Raw genomic sequence first — 17,856 nt, 5'->3', positions numbered from 1 at the left:
AGACACCAGCAGTATGCCTGAGGTCCATGAGCATCAGGGAGCAGGAGTGAGTGCCATTGCTATTACAAAGGAAAAGTGCCGGGCAAACTAAAAAGTCTTAAGGTGGATAAGTCACCTGGACCAGATGGACTACATCCCAGAGGTTGCTGAAGAGACAATGGATGCATTGGTCATGATCTTTCAAGAATCATAGAGGACTGGAAGATTGCAGATGTCAGTCCTCTCTAAAGGAAGAAGTCAAAAGAAAGGAAATTATAGGCCAGTTAGCCTAACCTCAGTGGTTGGGAAAGTGCAGGTTTATTATTAAGGATGAGGTTTCAAGGTACTTGGAGACTAATGATGAAATAAGTCATAGACAGCATGGTTTCAGTACAAGGGAAATCTTGCCTGACAAATCTGTTAGAGTTCTTCGAGGAAGCAGCAAGCGGGGTGGACAAAGGAGAGGCAGTGGCTTTCATTTAATTGGATTTTCAGAAGGCGTTTGATAAGGTGCCACACATGAGGCTGCTTTACAAGATAAAATCTTATGGCATTACAGGAAAGATACTGACATGGATAGAAGAATGGCTGACAGGCAGGAGGCAGCAATAAAGGGGCCTTTTCTGGTTGGCTGATGGTGACTAATGGTGTTCCTCAAGGGTCAGTATTGGGACCACTGCTTCTTACTTTGTTTGTCAATGATTTACATAATGGAATTGCTGACTTTGTGGCAAAGTTTGCGAATGATACGAAGATAGGTGGAGGGGTCGGTAGTGCTGAGGAAGCAGCAGGTCTTAGACAAATTGGAAAAATGTGCAAAATGAGTCCTCATGCAAAGCTCCCAGAAAGTTAATTTACAGGTTAAGTCTGTGGTAAAGAAGGCAAATGCAATATTGGCATTTATTTCAAGGGGAATAGAATATCAGAGCAAGTAGATAATGCTGACCCTTTATAAGACACTAGTCAGGCTACACTTGGAGTATTGTCAACAGTTTTGGGCCCCATATCTCATAAAGGATGTGTTGTCATTGGGGAGATTCCAGAGGAGGTTCACGAGGATGATTCTGGGAATGAAGGGGTTAACACGAGGGACATTTGGCAGCTTTGGGCCTGCACTCACTGGAATTTAGAAGAATGCAGGGGAATTGCATTGAAACCTACCAAATGTCGAAAGGACTAGATAGGGTGGATATGGAGAGGATGTTTCCTATGGTGGGGGTATCCAGAACTAGAAGGCACAGCCTCAAAATTGAGGGATAACCCTTTAGAACAGAAGTAAAGACGAAGTTTTTTAGCCAGAGAGTAGTAAATCTATGGAATGCTCTGCCACAGACTGATGGAGGCCAAGACCGTGGGTATATTTAAGGCAGAAGTTGATTTTTCCTGATTGGTCAGGGCATTAAAGGATATGGCGAGAAGGTAGATATATGGGGTTGAGTGGGATCCGTGATCAGTCAATGTGGAATGGTGGAGCAAACTCGATGGACTGAATAACCTAATTCTGCTCCTATGGCTTATGGTCTTATCTTTACTTTCTAATAGCCAGCTGGTGGCGTAGTGGCATCAGCGCTGGACTTCAGAGTGAAGGCTCCTGAGTTCGAACCCAGCCGGCTCCCATCCACACTTTCCATCCATGCTGGGTTGAGCATCGAGCTAGCAACTTGGCTTCGTAAAAATAAGAAAACCTGCTAAAAGACGCCATCATGACGGTGTCCCAATGACTCCACTTGGAGTTAAGGGCTTTCTTCTTCTTTCTTTACTTTCTAATTACCTTTTTTTTAGTTGCTTTCTGTTGCTTTTTAAAACCATCTCAATCCTCTAACTTCTCACTAAATTTTGCTCTATTATATGCTCTCATTGGCTTTGATGTCTCTTGCTCGCCACGATTGTGTCATCTTTCCTTTAGAATACTTCTTCCTCTTTGGGATGTATATATCCTGTGCCTTCCGAATTGCTTCCAGAAATTCCAGCCATTGCAGCTCTGTCATCATCCCTGCCAGTGCTCTTTTCTTTTTTTTTAATTTTATTTTTATTTGGATAAGGAATTCACAAATATCATGTACTTTTTTCACACATATAACCTTTTCCATTTTTTTATATGTATAAAACTACAATTATTTATACATTCTTAAGTACACATTGAGATGATATAAAAGGAAAATAAACATTTAAATAGATAATTATGTACTGTGGTAAATCTAACCTATTAGGCTAAGTAATGGAATTAGTTGTTAAGAAAAATGGTAATAATAGTTTCCATATAACCCTTCTGGACCATTTCCACTGGTCCAAAATGTTGTATATAAGCCTATGTATCAACCATTGTAGGTGTTTATATCCTAATTTGTTCATGCTTGCTCCTGCCCGCAGACATAATTATCCAATCCCTATGTACTTATTTACTTAATTTTTTCATTTTTTTCTCCCTTTCCCAAATCTTTCCCTTTACTTGTGTTAATTCTCTATTTTCCAAAAGAAAACAAAAAAAAAACAAATATTTAGACTAGGGGTGCTTACGTTAGCAATATTACTGTGTTGATGAGAAGAGTAGTATAAATCATTAGGAGAGTCATCTAAAGTCTGCTCGCATTGGGGTTATATATTCAATCCATTTATTCCAGATTTGATAAAATTTTTCTTTTTGAGTTCTCAGGGAGTAAGTCAACTTTTCCATTTTAAATATTTCCAAGATAATTTCGTACCAATCTTCTAATGTAGGTGGTATTGGATTTAGCCATTTTCTAGTGATTGATTTCTTACTTGCCGCTAAGAGGGCCTGCAGCAACTTTATATCTTCCTTCTGTTCAAGAAACAATACATGCCCCAAATAGAGCGTCTCAAAGTTCAGAGGTATCTGGGACCAAAGTACCTTAACTAATGTTCTATGAATACCTTCCCAAAATAGACAATTTAGGGCAATCCCAAAAAATATGAAAGTGATTTGCCTCCTTGGAGCCGCACCTTCTCCAACACATCACATTTGTATCTTTATATTTTTCCTGATGTGGGGTCTTGAAGTATCTTATAATGTTTTTCCAACAATGTTCTCTCCAAGTCAAAGAATTAGTCGAGAACCATTGAAAGCTGCAGATTTTCTCCCAAGCCTTCTTCAGTTTCTCCTTCTCAAATTTCAGGGCAAATTCATGATGATCACCTTCCCCGTAAGGTTCTTTTACCTTAAGCTCTCTTATCAATTCTGGTTCATTGCACAACATCCAATCCAGAATAGCTGATCCCCTGGTGGGCTCAACCATGAGCTGCTCTAAAAAGCCATCTCATAGGCACTCTTGAAATTCCCCTTCCTGGAATCCAGCACCAACCTGATTTTCCCAATCTTCCTGCATAATGAAATCCTCCATGACTATTGTAACATTGCCCCTTTGGCTTGAATTTTCCATCTCCTGTTGTAATTTGTAGACTACATCCTTACCACTGTTTAGGGGCCTGTATACAACTCCCTTGCAGTTCCTTAGCTCTATCCACAATGATTCAAAACCTTCCAACCCCATGTCACCTCTTTCTAATGATCTGATTTCATTTTTGACCAATAGAGCAACATTACTCCCTCTGCTTTCCTGCCTGTCCTTTCAATATATAGGCTTGGACATTAAGCTCCCAGCTATAATCTTCTTCCAGCCATGATTCAGTGATGCCTACAACATCATACATGCCAATCTGTAACTGTGCTGCAAATTCATCTACCTTATTCCGTATACTGGGCGCAATCAAATACAAAACTTTCAGTCCTCTATTCACCCTTTTTGATTTTGTCCGCCCTTTATGTTGCAATTCATCCGGTTGACTGCAATTATGCCCCATCAACAGCTTCTTCACACTACATATTGCCTGTTTGTAAAACAGCTACCTCATCTTCAGCACTTTCACTCCAGTTCCCATCCCCCCACCAAATTATTTTAAACCCTCCTGAAAAAGTCTAGCTAACCTGCCTGCAAGGATATTGTACCCGTCAGGTTCAGGTATAACCCGCCCCACTTATACAGGTCATACCTTTTCCAGATCTCAATGACCCGTAAATCTGAACCCCTGCTCCGTGCATCTGTTCATCAGCCACACATTCACCTGCCAAATCATCCAATTCTTGCCATGGCTGTGGTCTGTAGCCACTGGGCTCCTGAACCGACTGCAGCACTGAACCGGCTCCAGCACTGAACCAGCTCCATGGCTGTGGCCTGTAGCCATTGGGCTCCCGAACCGGCTCCATGGCTGTGGCCTGCAGCACTGAACTAGCTCCGTGGCAGTGGACTCACTTTTGAAGGCTCTGCAGTTTATGTTATGTGTATTATTTTTTTTATTCTTTGTACAATTTGTTTTTTTGCATACATTAGATGTTTGTCAGTCTTTGAGGTTTCTCGTGATTTCTATTATGTATCTTTGTTTTGTGGCTGCCTGCAAGAAGACAATCTCAAGGTTGTATATGGTATACAAACTTTGAGAATAATTGTACTTTGAAGCTTACCTTCAGCACTGACTGTTTCTCTCCACATAATTTGCAGTTCCATTTCTTGCTCTTTTTAACCTAAAATGAAAAAAACTTAATTAAAAGTCATTAATATTGTATAAGTTTCTCACAAAAAGATGATAAGAGACATAGAGTGGACAGCCAGGGTCCTTCTCCCACGGCAGAAATGGCTAATACAAGGGGGCATAATCTTCAGGTGATTAGAGGAATGTATGGGGGGGGGAAATGTCAGAGGTTAGTTGTGTTTTGTTTTTACACAGAGTGGTGGGTGCCTTGAACACCCTGCCAGGGGTGGTGGCAGAGGCAGATACATTAGAGACATTTAAGAAACTCTCAGAAAGACACATGATAGAACACATGGAGGGTTATGTGGGAGGGAAGTGTTAGATTGATCTTAAGAGTTGGTTGAAAGTTCAGCACAATATTGTGGGCATAATAGCCTGTGATACTCTATGTTCAAATGACAGTTACTTGAACAAAGCAGTGGAATAGATTTGCTGGTTACTGCTAATCAGTGTAATTTTTAACTACTGGAGCTAATGAATCTGAGATCATCTGTGGAACAACCATGGGTGTCAATGAAACTGGAGGTCCATGAGCCAGTCTTCAATGGAGGATCAGCAACTTTAAATTAATTGATGTTATCATTCTGTCCTGGCCCCAGCACGCAAGTGCAATGACAAGGAGAGCACAGCAGCGCCTCCACTTACTTAGGAATTTGCAAAGACTCGGCATGACAACTAAAGCTTTGACAAACTTTGATAAATGTGTAGTGGAGAGTATATTGACTGGGTGCATCACAGCCTGGTATGGAAATACTCATGCCTTTGAATGGAAAATCCTACAAAAAGTAGTGAAAATGGCCCAGTCCATCACAGGTAAAGCCCTCTCTACCACTGAGCACATCCACACAGAGCATTGTCACAGGAAAGCAGCATCATCGTCAGGGACACCCACCATTCAGGCCATGCTCTCTTCTCACTGCTGCCATCAGGAAGGTGGTACAGGAGCATCAGGACCAAAACCATCAGGTTCAGGAACACTTGTTACCCCCCCCCCTCCACCACCAAACATCAGGCTCTTGAACCAGAGGGGACAAGTTCACTCAACTTCTATTGCACTCTGGTTGAACAGCCAGTCCGTGCAGTCTTTTAAATGCAAGGAGACAGTCTACAGTTAAGGACAAGACACTTAACAGTGTTGCTGAGCAGAGATCCTGGGGTCCAAGTTCATAGCTCCTTGAAAGTGGCCACAGAACTCAATTGTGTGGTTAAGTAGGGTTATGGATTGCTTGCTTTTATTAATCAAGGCATTGAGTTCAAAATCAGGAAGTTGTGTTGCAGCTTCATGAAGCTCTGGTTAAGCCACATCTGGAGTATTGAGTACAATTCTGGTCTCCCCATTAGAGAAGGGTGTCAAGGCTTTGGAGCGGGTACTGAAAAGGTTTACCAGGATGCTGCCTGGTTTGGAGGGCATGTGCTATCCCGGTAACCTTTGATGCCGTGGCCAATCAAGAACCTACTAAGCTCTGCCTTAAATAAACCAATGTCCTGGCCTCCAGAGCTGCCTGTGGTAATAAATTCCACAGATTCACCACCCTCTGGTTAAAGAAATTTCTCCGCAGCTGTTTTAAATGGACGCCCCTCTATCCTGAGGCTGTGCCCTCTTGTCCCAGACCATGGGAAAACATCTTTTCCACATCTACTCTACTAGGCCTTTCAACATTAGAAAGGTTTCAATGAGATCCCCCCCATCCTTCCAAATTCCAGCGAGTACAGACCCAGAGCCATGAAGCATTCCTCGCATGATAAACACAAAAAGAAGTGGTCTCATCATTGTCCCCTGCAGAACACCACTAATCACTGGCAGCCAACCAGAAAAGGATCCTTTTATTCCTAGTAACTGCCTCCTACTAATCCAGTCAATGCTCTAACCATGTTAGTAACTTTCCTGTAATACCACAGACTCTTAACTTGGTAAACAGCCTTATATGTGGCACCTTGCCAAAGGCCTTCTGAAAGTCCAAATATACAACATCTACCGCATCTCCTTTATTTATCCTACTTGTAATCTCCTCAAAGAAATCCAACAGGTTTGTCATGCAGGATTTTCCCTAAAGGAAACCATGCTGACTTTGTCCTAGCTTGTCCTGTGTCACCAAGTACTCCATCACCTCATCCTTAACAATTGACTCCAACATCTTCCCAACCACTGAGGTCAGGCTAACTGGTCTTTAAGTTTCCTTTCTCTGCTGCCTTCCTCCTTTCTTAAAGAGCAAAGTGACATTTGCAATTTCCAGTCCTCTGGTACCATGACAGGGTCCAATGATTTTTGAAAGATCATTACTAATGCCTCCACAATCTCTCATGCTACCTCTTTCAGAGCCCTAGGGTGCAGTTCCTCTCGTCTGGGTGACTTATGTACCCTTAAGGTCTTCCAGCTTTTTGAGCAACTTCCTTGTAATAGTAACTGCACCCACTTCTCTTCACTCACACACTACAACATCAGGTATATTACTAGAGTCTTCCACAATGAAGAATGATGCTAAATGCTCATTTAGTTCATCAGCCATCTCCTTGTGCCCTGTTATTACTTCTCCAGCCTCATTTTCTAGTAGTCCTATATCCATTCTCACTTCTTTTTTACAGACTTGAAAAAGCTTTTACTATCCACATTGGCATTGTTTGCTATCTTGCTTTCATTTTTCATCTTTTCCCTTCTAATGATTCATTTAGTTGCGCTCTGTAGGTTGTTAAAAGCTTCCCAATCCCCAATCTTCCTGTTTATTTTGTGTTGGTATCCTGAATTATCCCTATGAAGTGTGTGAGTGTGAGAGAGACAGAGAGACAGAGAGAGACACGAAGACTGCTCACAGCATGTTTACACTTTTGCAAGGACACTGGCAGCTTGAGGAGCCTGAGGTCCTTTAACATCTGCTGGATGATGCTGAGGATGTTCTACAAGTCTGTGGTGGCCAGTGCTATCATGTTTGCTGTTGTGTGCTGGGGCAGCAGGCTGAGGGTAGCAGACACCAACAGCATCAACAAACTCATTCGTAAGGCCAGTGATGTTGTGGGGATGGAACTGGACTCTCTCACGGTGGTGTCTGAAAAGAGGATGCTGTCCAAGTTGCATGCCACCTTGGACAATGTCTCCCATCCACTACATAATGTACTGGTTGGGCACAGGAGTACATTCAGCCAGAGACTCATTCCACTGAGATGCAGCACAGAGCGTCATAGGAAGTCATTCCTGCCTGTGGCCATCAAACTTTATAACTCCTCCCTTGGAGGCTGGACCTGGACTTATTTCATAATTTACTGGCATAATTTACATATTACTATTTAACTATTAATGGTTCTATTACTATTTATTATTTATGGTGCAACTGTAACGAAAACCAATTTCCCCCGGGATCAATAAAGTATGACTATGACTAAGTTCCTACAGAGAGAGAAGGGAGGAGCTGCTTTATGGACAGTTGGTGTTCAGCATGATGAGATAAATAGAAGGTCAGCTGTTAGACCCGCAGACACATGGTTTTGGACACTGAATGAGGTTTGTTGTGCCCGCAGAAAGCTGGGCTTTGGAGGATCCATCGGGAGGATCGATCAGTGGCTCTTGTAGTGTAAAAAGGGTGTGACAGGTGGGGAGTTATTCGTGTGCCCGACCCTCGCCTGGGTTGATAATTTCACCACAGGAGAACGGTCCCCTTTGTTGCGGTCACAGTCGGTGACTTCTAAAAGATTTCGGAGAACAACGGGAAGATTGACGCCGTCAGCTCACCTGAAGACTCAAATCTCTCTCTGTCTATCACTACTCAACTCAATACCACGAACTGAACTGAACTTTACTCATCATTGTAAGACTATCTATTTACCCCTAGACTCGAAGAAGCTTGGTTTTCATATATTTCCACACGTGTGTGTGTGTGTGTGTGTGTGTGTGTGTGTATGTATGTATGTATATATATAAAATCATCGCTAACCTGTTTGATATACCTGATTTTATATTACTGCATTGCGTAGTTACTAATAAATACCATTAATTAATAGCAATACCAGACTCCAAAGTGTTTTCCATTTCTTCTGGATCTTTAACCCGTCACAGGAACGTGACAATTTTTGCTTTGTTGTATGCTCTCTCCTTTGTTTTTACATTAGTTTCAACTTTCCTTGTCAGCCACAGTTGAACTATTTTGCCATTTAAGTATTTCTTAGTTCTTGAAATACACCAGTCCTGCACCTTCCTCATTTTCCCCAGAAACTCACGCCATTGCTGCTCTGCTGTCATCCCTGCCAGATGCTCCTCCCAATTTACTTTGGTCAACTCCTCTCTCATACCACTGTAATTTCCCTTACTCCACTGAAATACTGCTATGTCAGACTTTACTTTCACTCTATCAAATTTCAAGTTGAACTCAATCATATTGTGATCATTGGCTCCCAAGGGCACTTTTACCTTAAGCTCCCTAATAGTCTGTTTATTTCATAACACCCAATCCAGTATAGCTGATGCCATAGTAAGTTCCTCGACAAGCTGCTCTAAAAAGCCATCTCACAGGCATTCAATAAACTAACTCTCTTGAGATCCATTACCAATCTGATTTTCCCCAATTGATGTGCATGTTAAAATCTCCCAACACTATCGTAACATTGTCCTTTTGACTTCTTTTCTATTTCCTGCTGTAATGTGTGGTGTATCTCCCAGCCATTGTTGGGAGGCCTATATATAACTGCCATCACGGTCCTTTTACCCTCGAGGTTTCTTAACTCAACCCACAAGGATTCAAGATATTCTGATCCTTTAGCACATCTTTCTAATGATTTGATGCCATTCTTTACCAGCAGAGGCATGCCACCTTCTATGCCTACCTTCTCATTCCTCCAATACCACATGTAACCTTGGACATTCAGCTCCCAACTCCAACCATCCTTCAGCCGTGATTCAGTGATAGTCACGTCATACCTGACACTCTGTAGTAGTGCAACAAGATCATCCACCTTATTTCTTATACTCCATGCATTGAAATATAACACTTTGAGTACTGTATTTGCTATCCTTTTTGATTCTGCATCCTTAATCCACTGATACTCACCATGCTGGCTGCAATTTTGTCCTATCATCTGCCTGCCCTTCATGACAGTCTGGTTGCACGCTATCTTTGCTTTTTTACCATCCGTCCTATCCTGAGACCCTTCATTCTGGTTTCCAACCCCCGCCAAATTACTTTAAACCCTCCCCATCAGCTCTAACAAACCTGCCCATAAGAATATTGGTCTCCCTCGGGTTCAGGTGCAACCCGTCACTTTTGAGCAGGTCATACCTACCCCAGAAGAGATCCCAATGATCCGAGAACCTGAAGCCCTGCCCCCCTGCAGCAGCTTCCCTGCCACGCATTAATTTGCCAAATCATGCTGTTCCTACTCTCACCAGTGCGTGGAACAGGCAGCAATCCAGAAATTACTACCCTAGAAGTCCTGCTTCCCAGCTTTCTAACAAGGTCTCTAAATTCTCTTTTCAGGACCTCTTTGCTTTTTCTGCCTATGTCATTGGTTCCAATAAGACATCTGGCTGTTCTCTCTCCTGCTCCAAAATGTTGTGGACACGATCCGAGACATCCCTGACCCTGGAACCTGAGAGGCAACATACCATCCATTGTCCTGTTCATGTCCACAGAATTTCCTGTCTGTTCCCCTGACTATTGAGTCCTTTATCACTACAGCTCCCCTCTTCTCCCTCTTTCCCTTCTGCACCACAGACCTATGCTCAGTGCCAGTAACCTAGTGGGCGATCACCCCCCACAACAGTATCCAAAACAGTATACTTATTATTGAGGGGAATGGCCTCAGGGGTGCTTAGCACTAACTGCCTGTTCACCTTTCCATTTCTCCAGACAGTCACCCGGCTATCGGTCTCCTGCAACTTCGGGGCGACTACTTCACTATAACTCCAATCATTTTCCTTACAAGCCAATGGTCATCAGTTGCTGCTCCAGATCTCCAACGCGGTCTTCAAGGAGCTGCAGCTGATGCACTTCATGCAGATGTGGTCCTCTGGGTCCCCCAGGACTCCAACATCCGACATGAAGGGCACACAGTGGCTATTTACTACACTCGTACAGCAAGAGGGGAAAATAGTGAACCTTAACAGAAGCTTATCCGGAGCCAACACCTCTTTCAAGCCAAAGCCTGACACTCCTACTCCTAACAATGGCTGCCCCACTTGCCCCTTCTGTACTTTTAACTGATTCACATTGTTCTGCTCCCACTGCTGACTGGGCCTCCGGAATGTGCGAACAGCTGCGAAGCAAAGCTCTCCATTTAAACAAGTGTCACCAACCTGCGTGAAATCTCGACGCTGTGCTCTGCTCTGGCCGCTGATTAGGCCTCCGGAATAAGATTATGAGAGGCACAGACAGAGTGGACAGAGTATCCGTTTCCCGGGGTTGAACTGTCTCATACCAGAGGGCAAGGTGAAAGGGCGTAGGTTCAAGGGAGATGTGAGGGGTAAGTTTATTTTTTACTGAGAGTGGTGGATGCCTGGAAGGTGCTGCCTGGTATGGCGATAGAGGAAAGTACATTAGGGGCTTTTGAGACATTGGATAGGAACATGATGTAAGGAAGATGGAGGGGTATGGACATGGTGTAGGTAGTAGGGATTCGTGTTTGGCTATTTTTGATTTGCTTTTCAGCTGGTTTGGAACAAAATTGAGGGCTGAATGTTTTGTCCCTGGGCTGTCCTGTTCTATGAATGGCCTGTCCCTGTTCTGTCCTGTCCTCTGAATGTCCTGTCCCTGGGCTGTACTGTTCTCTGAATGTCCTGTCCCTGTTCTGTCCTGTTCTATGAATGGCCTGTCCCTGGGCTGTCCTGTTCTATGAATGGCCTGTCCCTGGGCTGTCCTGTTCTATGAATGGCCTGTCCCTGGGCTGTCCTGTTCTATGAACGGCCTGTCCCTGGGTTGTACTGTTCTCTGAATATTGGGGCCATAGAAAATGATTTCTGGTATCAGTAATGGAAAACAAAAGTTGAATTAAAGAAATTTTGCATTGATCTTCCCTATAGACGATACAGGTAACACCTGAGAAACAGTTGTACACTAAGTAACAATGCCGACGATGGAATGGCGGAGCAGACCAGATGGGCCAGTTTGAAGGTGAGGATGAAACCTGGGGTGGTTCACTGAACAGCATTTGGAGACACAGATTTTGCAGATGATACAGTGTGGAGCAACGCACAATCTGCTGGAGGAACTCAGCAGTTCGGGCAACATCGGCGGGTGGATGAGGGGTGACTTGATATAGGTGTTCAAGACAGAGGGCAGAAATGGCTAATATAAGAGGACATTGAAGGGATAGGCACACTGATTTTGATTACTTTTTAAGTTGTTTGGGCACAGCATCGCGGGCCGAAGGGCCTGTTTCTGTACTGTTCTACGATTCTATTATAGATTTATTGAGTATGCCGGCTAGAGAATGAATCTCAGGATTGTATACGGTGACGTATATGTACTTTAATAAATTCACTTTTAACTTTATCAGTGTCGGCACAGTCTCATCGCATGTGACTCGCGCAGCCTCCGGTGAAATGTCAATTGTTTATTCGCCTGCATAGGTGCTGCCTGACCTGCTGAGTTACTTTGTATTCTAACGCCATTTCAATTATAGTTTTAATTTTCCTTCCAAAACGGATAAGCTCTTATAAATCGGACAAGTTCTTGCACACTCATTTAACCAGTCCATACCGCTTTGCTAGCTCTCATCGCTCTCCTGACTTGAGGCCAGTCCACCCCGATGGCTCCCTACCTGCTGCACCTGGTACGTCTGGCAAAAACAGCACCTCAGCGCCTGGAACCGCTGCGCCGTCGCCGTCGCCATCGCCGCCGCCTCAGGCCTCCCGCGCTAAGCCGTTTCCACGGAAACCGGAGCCGCCCGCCAATCCACACGACTACCAGCCCCGCCGGCAACCAGCCGCAATACGCACGCGTAAAATATCTCCGCGGCCGGCATTCAACCAATAAACGCCTGCGCTGTACCTCCCTCCCCAGCTCAGCCAGCAGCGAACCACAAGACACATGCGTGGCACCGCCGCCTGACCGCGTGTCATGTCATCTGCCCACCGAGGGGAGCGCCGCCTATCGGTGGGAGTCCGCACACCAGCGGCCACGTTAAAAACGCCCGCGTTACGGCCTTTGGGTTGCAGGTTCTGAAGTGGTTGATATAGTCTGTAATTTATTGTAATCCTGTCTTTGCACTGTACCGCGGCGCAAAACAACAAATTTCGCGTTAGTGATTTATAAATCTGATTGAAATAAGTCATCTACCCCAATTCTACGAGAGTGAACAGAAAAGGCAGCCTTACTGCTGTGGACAGTGCCCTAGACACACAAGGTTAAGGCGAGGGGGGCCTGCAGCCTGATGTGGGTGACAATGGCGAGCAGACAGTGAGTATGGAAAGAAAAGGCCGAGAGCCAGACGGAACTAGGCATTTTGGATAGCTGGAGCAGATGGGTTGAAGGGGGGACCCGTTTCCCTGGTGTGTTACATCCTGTCAGGGGTAGTTGAGATTGAAATAGTCTCATGAGACCATGGATTTGTGCCTTGGAAGGTTTCCAGGGCGCAGGCCTGGCAAGGTTGTATGGAAGACCAGCAGTTGCCCATGGTGCAAGTCTCCCCTCTCCACGCCACTGATGTTGCCAAGGGAAGGGCATTAGGACCCATACAGCTTGGCACCGGTGCCACCGCAGAGCAATGTGTGGTTCAGTGCCTTGCTCAAGGACACAACACGCTGCCTCAGCCAAGGCTCGAACTAGCGACCTTCGGATCACTAGACCGACACCTTCACCACTTGGCCACGTTCCAACACTGAGATTGAAATAGGTACTAAATAACACCATAAGCCTTGGGAGCAGAATTAAGGCAATTCGAGTCTGCTCCACCAATTCATCATGGCCGATCCATTTCCCTCTCAGCCCTTTTTCCTGTGTTATGTACCCTGTAACGGGTTAAAGAACCAGCAGAAATGGAAAAACACCTGGAGTCTGGTCCTGGCGAAGGGTCTCGGCCCAAAACGTTGATTGTACCTCTTCCTATAGATGCTGCCCGGCCTGCTGCATTCACCAGCATTTTTTGTGTGTGTTGCTTGAATTTCCAGCATCTGCAGATTTCCTCGTGGAGTCTGGTATTGCTATTTTCTAAAGCTCGTTTATTAGTAACTATGCAATACAGTAATAAAAATACAGGTATATCAGATTAGCAATGATTATATATGTGTGGAAATAATAGACCCAAGCTTCTTTGAGCTTAGGAGGTAATTGGATACAGTCTTACCATGATAGGTAGAGTTCAGTTCGTACTATTGAGTTGAGCAGTGTTGAGAGAGAGAGAGGGGTGTTTAGTTCTTCAGGTGAGCTGATGCCGTCGATCTTCCGATGTCCTCCGAAATCCTTTATAAGTTACCAAATGTGACAACAACATAGGGACCATCTTCTGTGGTGAAGTTATCAACCCAGGCAAGGACTGGACACACTAATAACTTCCCACCGGTCACCCTTTTTTCACACTGCGAGAGCCACTGATCGATTCTCCTGATCAGATCTCCAAAAACCCACCTTTCTGTGGGCACAACTAAGCTCATTCAGTGTCCGAAACCATGTGTCAACCAGCTGACCTTGTATTTATCTCAGCATGCTGAGCACCAGCTGTCCATCACATAGCACCACCCTCGGTCACTATGGCAACCCACGAGCTGCTTGTTTCTTTCTCTCTCTCTCTCGCTCTCACACACACTCAAGCTGTTTGTGCTGTACAGCTGCATGCTCTCTCTCTAAAGGTACAGTCCATAAAGTATAATTCAGGATCCCATCACACCTGTAACCTTAGGCACCCTAACCAACCAACCTCCACATTAAATACATCCAATAACTTGGCCTCTGCAGCCATCTGTGGCACTAAATTCCACAGACTCACTACCCTCTGGCTGAAGAAATTCCTTATCTCTGTTCTAAATGGATGTACCTCAGTCCTAAGGCTGTATCCTCTGGTCCTAGACTCTCCCACTATAGGCAAGATCCTCTCCACATCCACGCTATCCAAACCCTTCAACGTTCAATAGGTTTCAAACAGAACTCTTATGAATTCCAATAAGTACAGACCCAGGGCCATCAACCACTCCTGACTTTCATTCCCGCAATCATTCTTGTTAACCTCCTCTGAACTCTCTCCAATGTCAGCACATCGTTTCTTAAGTAAGGGGCATTAAGCACTCACAATACTCAGCAGCGCCTTATATAGCCTCAGTATTCAATCCTGGGTTTCAGAATTTTTACATCAAATAGAAGGGATGGACTAGATCTATTTTGGAGTAAGTTAAAGGAACAGCACAATCATAATATGTTGAAGTTGTATAAGACATTGGTGAGGCCTAATTTGGAGTATTGTGTGCAGTTTTGAAAAGATGTACGTAGGGTTGAAAGAGTGCAGAGAAAATTTACAAGGATGTTGCTGGGACTGGAGGACCTGAGTTATAACGAATTATTGAATAGGTTAGGACTTTATTCCTTGAAAGGTGGGAAATTGAGAGGAGATTTGATACTTTATACTTTATTGTCGCCAAACAATTGATACTAGAACGTACAATCATCACAGCGATATTTGATTCTGCACTTCCCGCTCCCTGGAGTACAAATTGATAGTAAATATTAAAAATTTAAATTTTAAATCATAAATAGAAAGTAAGATAGTGCAAAAAAACAGAGGCTGATAGAGGTATACAAAATTGTGAGGGGTATAGATAGGGTAAACACAAGCAGGCTTTTTCCACTGAGGTTGGGTGGGCCTACAACTAGAGGCCATGAGTTAAGGACGAAAGGCAAAATATTTAAGGGTAACTTCAGACAGTAGTGAGGGTGTGGAACAAGGTGCCAGCACAAGTGCTGCATGCAAACTTGATTTTATCGTTTAAGATACATTTGTATAGGAACATGGATGATAGGGATATTGTCTCGGTGCAGGTTGATGCTAGTAGGCAGTTCAGTATGGACTAGATAGGCTTGTTTCTGTGCTGTACTTTATAACTGATCAATCGATGTATATAAGTGGTCCAACATATTATTCTCCGTAACTTCCACCACCTCCAACTGGATCCCACCACTAAGCACATCTTCCCCCCACCCTGCTTTCGGCAGGGATCGCTCCCTTTGTCCATTCGTTCCCCCCATTCTTCCCTACTGATCTCCCTCCTGGCACTTATCCTTGTAAGCAGAACAAGTGCTACACATGCCCTTACACTTCCTCCCTTACCACCATTCAGGGCCCCAGACAGTCCTTCCAGGTGAGGCAACACTTCACCTGTGAGTCCGCTGGGGTGATATACTGTGTCCGGTGCTCCCAATGTGGCCTTCTATACATTGGCGAGACCTGACGCAGACTGGGAGACCGCTTTGCTGAACATCTACGCTCTGTCCGCCAGAGAAAGCAGGATCTCCCAGTGGCCACACATTTTAATTCCATATCCCATTCCCATTCTGACATGTCTATCCACGGCCTCCTCTACTGTAAAGATGAAGCCACACTCAGGTTGGAGGAACACCACCTTATATTCTGTCTGGGTAGCCTCCAACCTGATGGCATGAACATCGACTTCTCTAACTTCCGCTAATGCCCCACCTCCCCCTCGTACCCCATCCGTTATTTTTATACACACATTCTTTCTCTCACTCTCCTTTTTCTCCCTCTGTCCCTCTGAATATACCCCTTGCCCATCCTCTGGGTCCCCCCCGCCGCCTTGTCTTTCTTCCCGGACCTCCTGTCCCATGATCCTCTCGTATCCCTTTTGCCAATCACCTGTCCAGCTCTTGGCTCCATCCCTCCCCCTCCTGTCTTCTCCTATCATTTTGGATCTCCCCCTCCCCCTCCAACTTTCAAATCCCTTACTCACTCTTCCTTCAGTTAGTCCTGACGAAGGGTCTCGTCCAATGTACCTCCTCCTAGAGATGCTGCCTGGCCTGCTGTGTTCACCAGCAACTTTGATGCGAGTTGCTTGAATTGCCAGCATCTGCAGAATTCCTGTTGAATGTCTCCCTCTAGCGGTGGTGAGCATGAACTCACATTGAAGTGCAGAATGTCTCCCTCTAGCGGTGGTGAGCATGAACTCACATTGACAAGGTTGAGCAGTGCAAAAGTTCAAAGGTTGAATAATTACTGCGCTAAATTAGGAGGGCTGAAGAAGAAATCCGAAGGAGAGGTGATTGGACCATGAGAGAAACGGAGAGGGAGGTGAGGACAAGGGTTGAGAGGGGAGCCAGAATGGGGAATAGAAAAAGCGAGGGGGGGGGTGTTAGAAATTACCACAAGTTGGATAAATCGATGTTCATGCCATCAGGTTGGAGGTTACCCAGACAGAAAATGAGTTGTTACTCCTGCAACCTGAGGGTGGCCCTATCCTGGCAGTAGGAAGGCCAATGGAGAGACACAACATTATGGGAATGGAGAGTGAAATTGAACTAGGTCGCCACCAGGAATTACTGCCTTTCGTGGCAGGCTCGACAAAGCGAGCCCCCAATCTACATTAGGCCTTATCGATGTAGGGAGGGTCTCACCGGGAGCCCTGCTGTCTGAACCCAAACCTGGAGAAGGAAGCTGATCTAATTGTTGTTCATGGTGTGGGGGTCTCCTGTCCTGAATCGGAACCCAAATCAGGTTTAATATCACCTGCCATATGTCCTGAAACTTGTTTTGTGGCAGCAGTACATTGCAATATATAAGTTTTTAAAAATTATAAATTACAATAAGAAATATATATAACATTAATTAAGTAACACAAAAGCAGAGCAAAAAGTTAATGGTGAGGAAGTGTTCATGGATGGGTTCATTGTCCAGCAGGAATCTGATGGTGGAGGGGAAGCTGTCCCTAAAATGTTGAGTGTACCTCCTCCCTGAAGGTAGCAATGAGAAGAAGGCATTTCCTGGTGATGGTGGGGGGGGGGGGGGCGGCCCTTTATGATGGATGCCAGCTTCTTCAGGCATCACCATTTGAGGATGTCCTCGATGCTGGGGAGCCTGGTGCCCATGATGGAGCTGGTGGAGCTCACAACTTTCTGCAGCTTTTTCCGATCCTGTGCAGTGACCGCTCCATAGTAGATGAACCAGTTACAATGATCTCCATGGTACATCTGTAGAAATTTGCGAGTCTTTAGAGACTTACCACGTCCTCTCAAACTCCTAATGAAATAATAGCTGCCGTCGTGCCTCGATACGTTGGGTGCAGGATAGATCTTCAGAGATGTTGACACCCAGGAACCTCCGCATCGCTGGACTGTCTGACCGCGTATTCCAGTCCAGCAACAGGTGAGAGAGGGGAAAAGGTCTTGGGAATGAAATGGCTCAAACTAATCAGAC

At 44.8% G+C, this 17,856-nt stretch overlaps 1 protein-coding gene across 1 annotated transcript in view; it reads right to left on the bottom strand.

Moving 5' to 3' along the window:
• Positions 1-12,336, bottom strand: part of mrnip (MRN complex interacting protein) — a 33,085-nt gene extending 20,749 nt beyond the window's left edge. The window contains exons 1-2 of the mRNA XM_072264111.1: positions 12,265-12,336; positions 4,457-4,516 (exon numbers count right to left, since the gene is read on the bottom strand). Of these exons, the coding sequence (XP_072120212.1) occupies positions 4,457-4,516; positions 12,265-12,336 (132 nt within the window). The remainder of the gene's footprint in view (positions 1-4,456; positions 4,517-12,264) is intronic.
• Positions 12,337-17,856: the final 5,520 nt, after the last annotated feature.

This window comes from Mobula birostris, chromosome 7 (genome assembly GCF_030028105.1).
Source record: "Mobula birostris isolate sMobBir1 chromosome 7, sMobBir1.hap1, whole genome shotgun sequence".
Classification (NCBI taxonomy): domain Eukaryota; kingdom Metazoa; phylum Chordata; class Chondrichthyes; order Myliobatiformes; family Myliobatidae; genus Mobula; species Mobula birostris.
The sequence above is the reverse complement of the archived record's forward strand: the minus strand, read 5'-3'. Positions and strand labels throughout refer to the sequence as shown.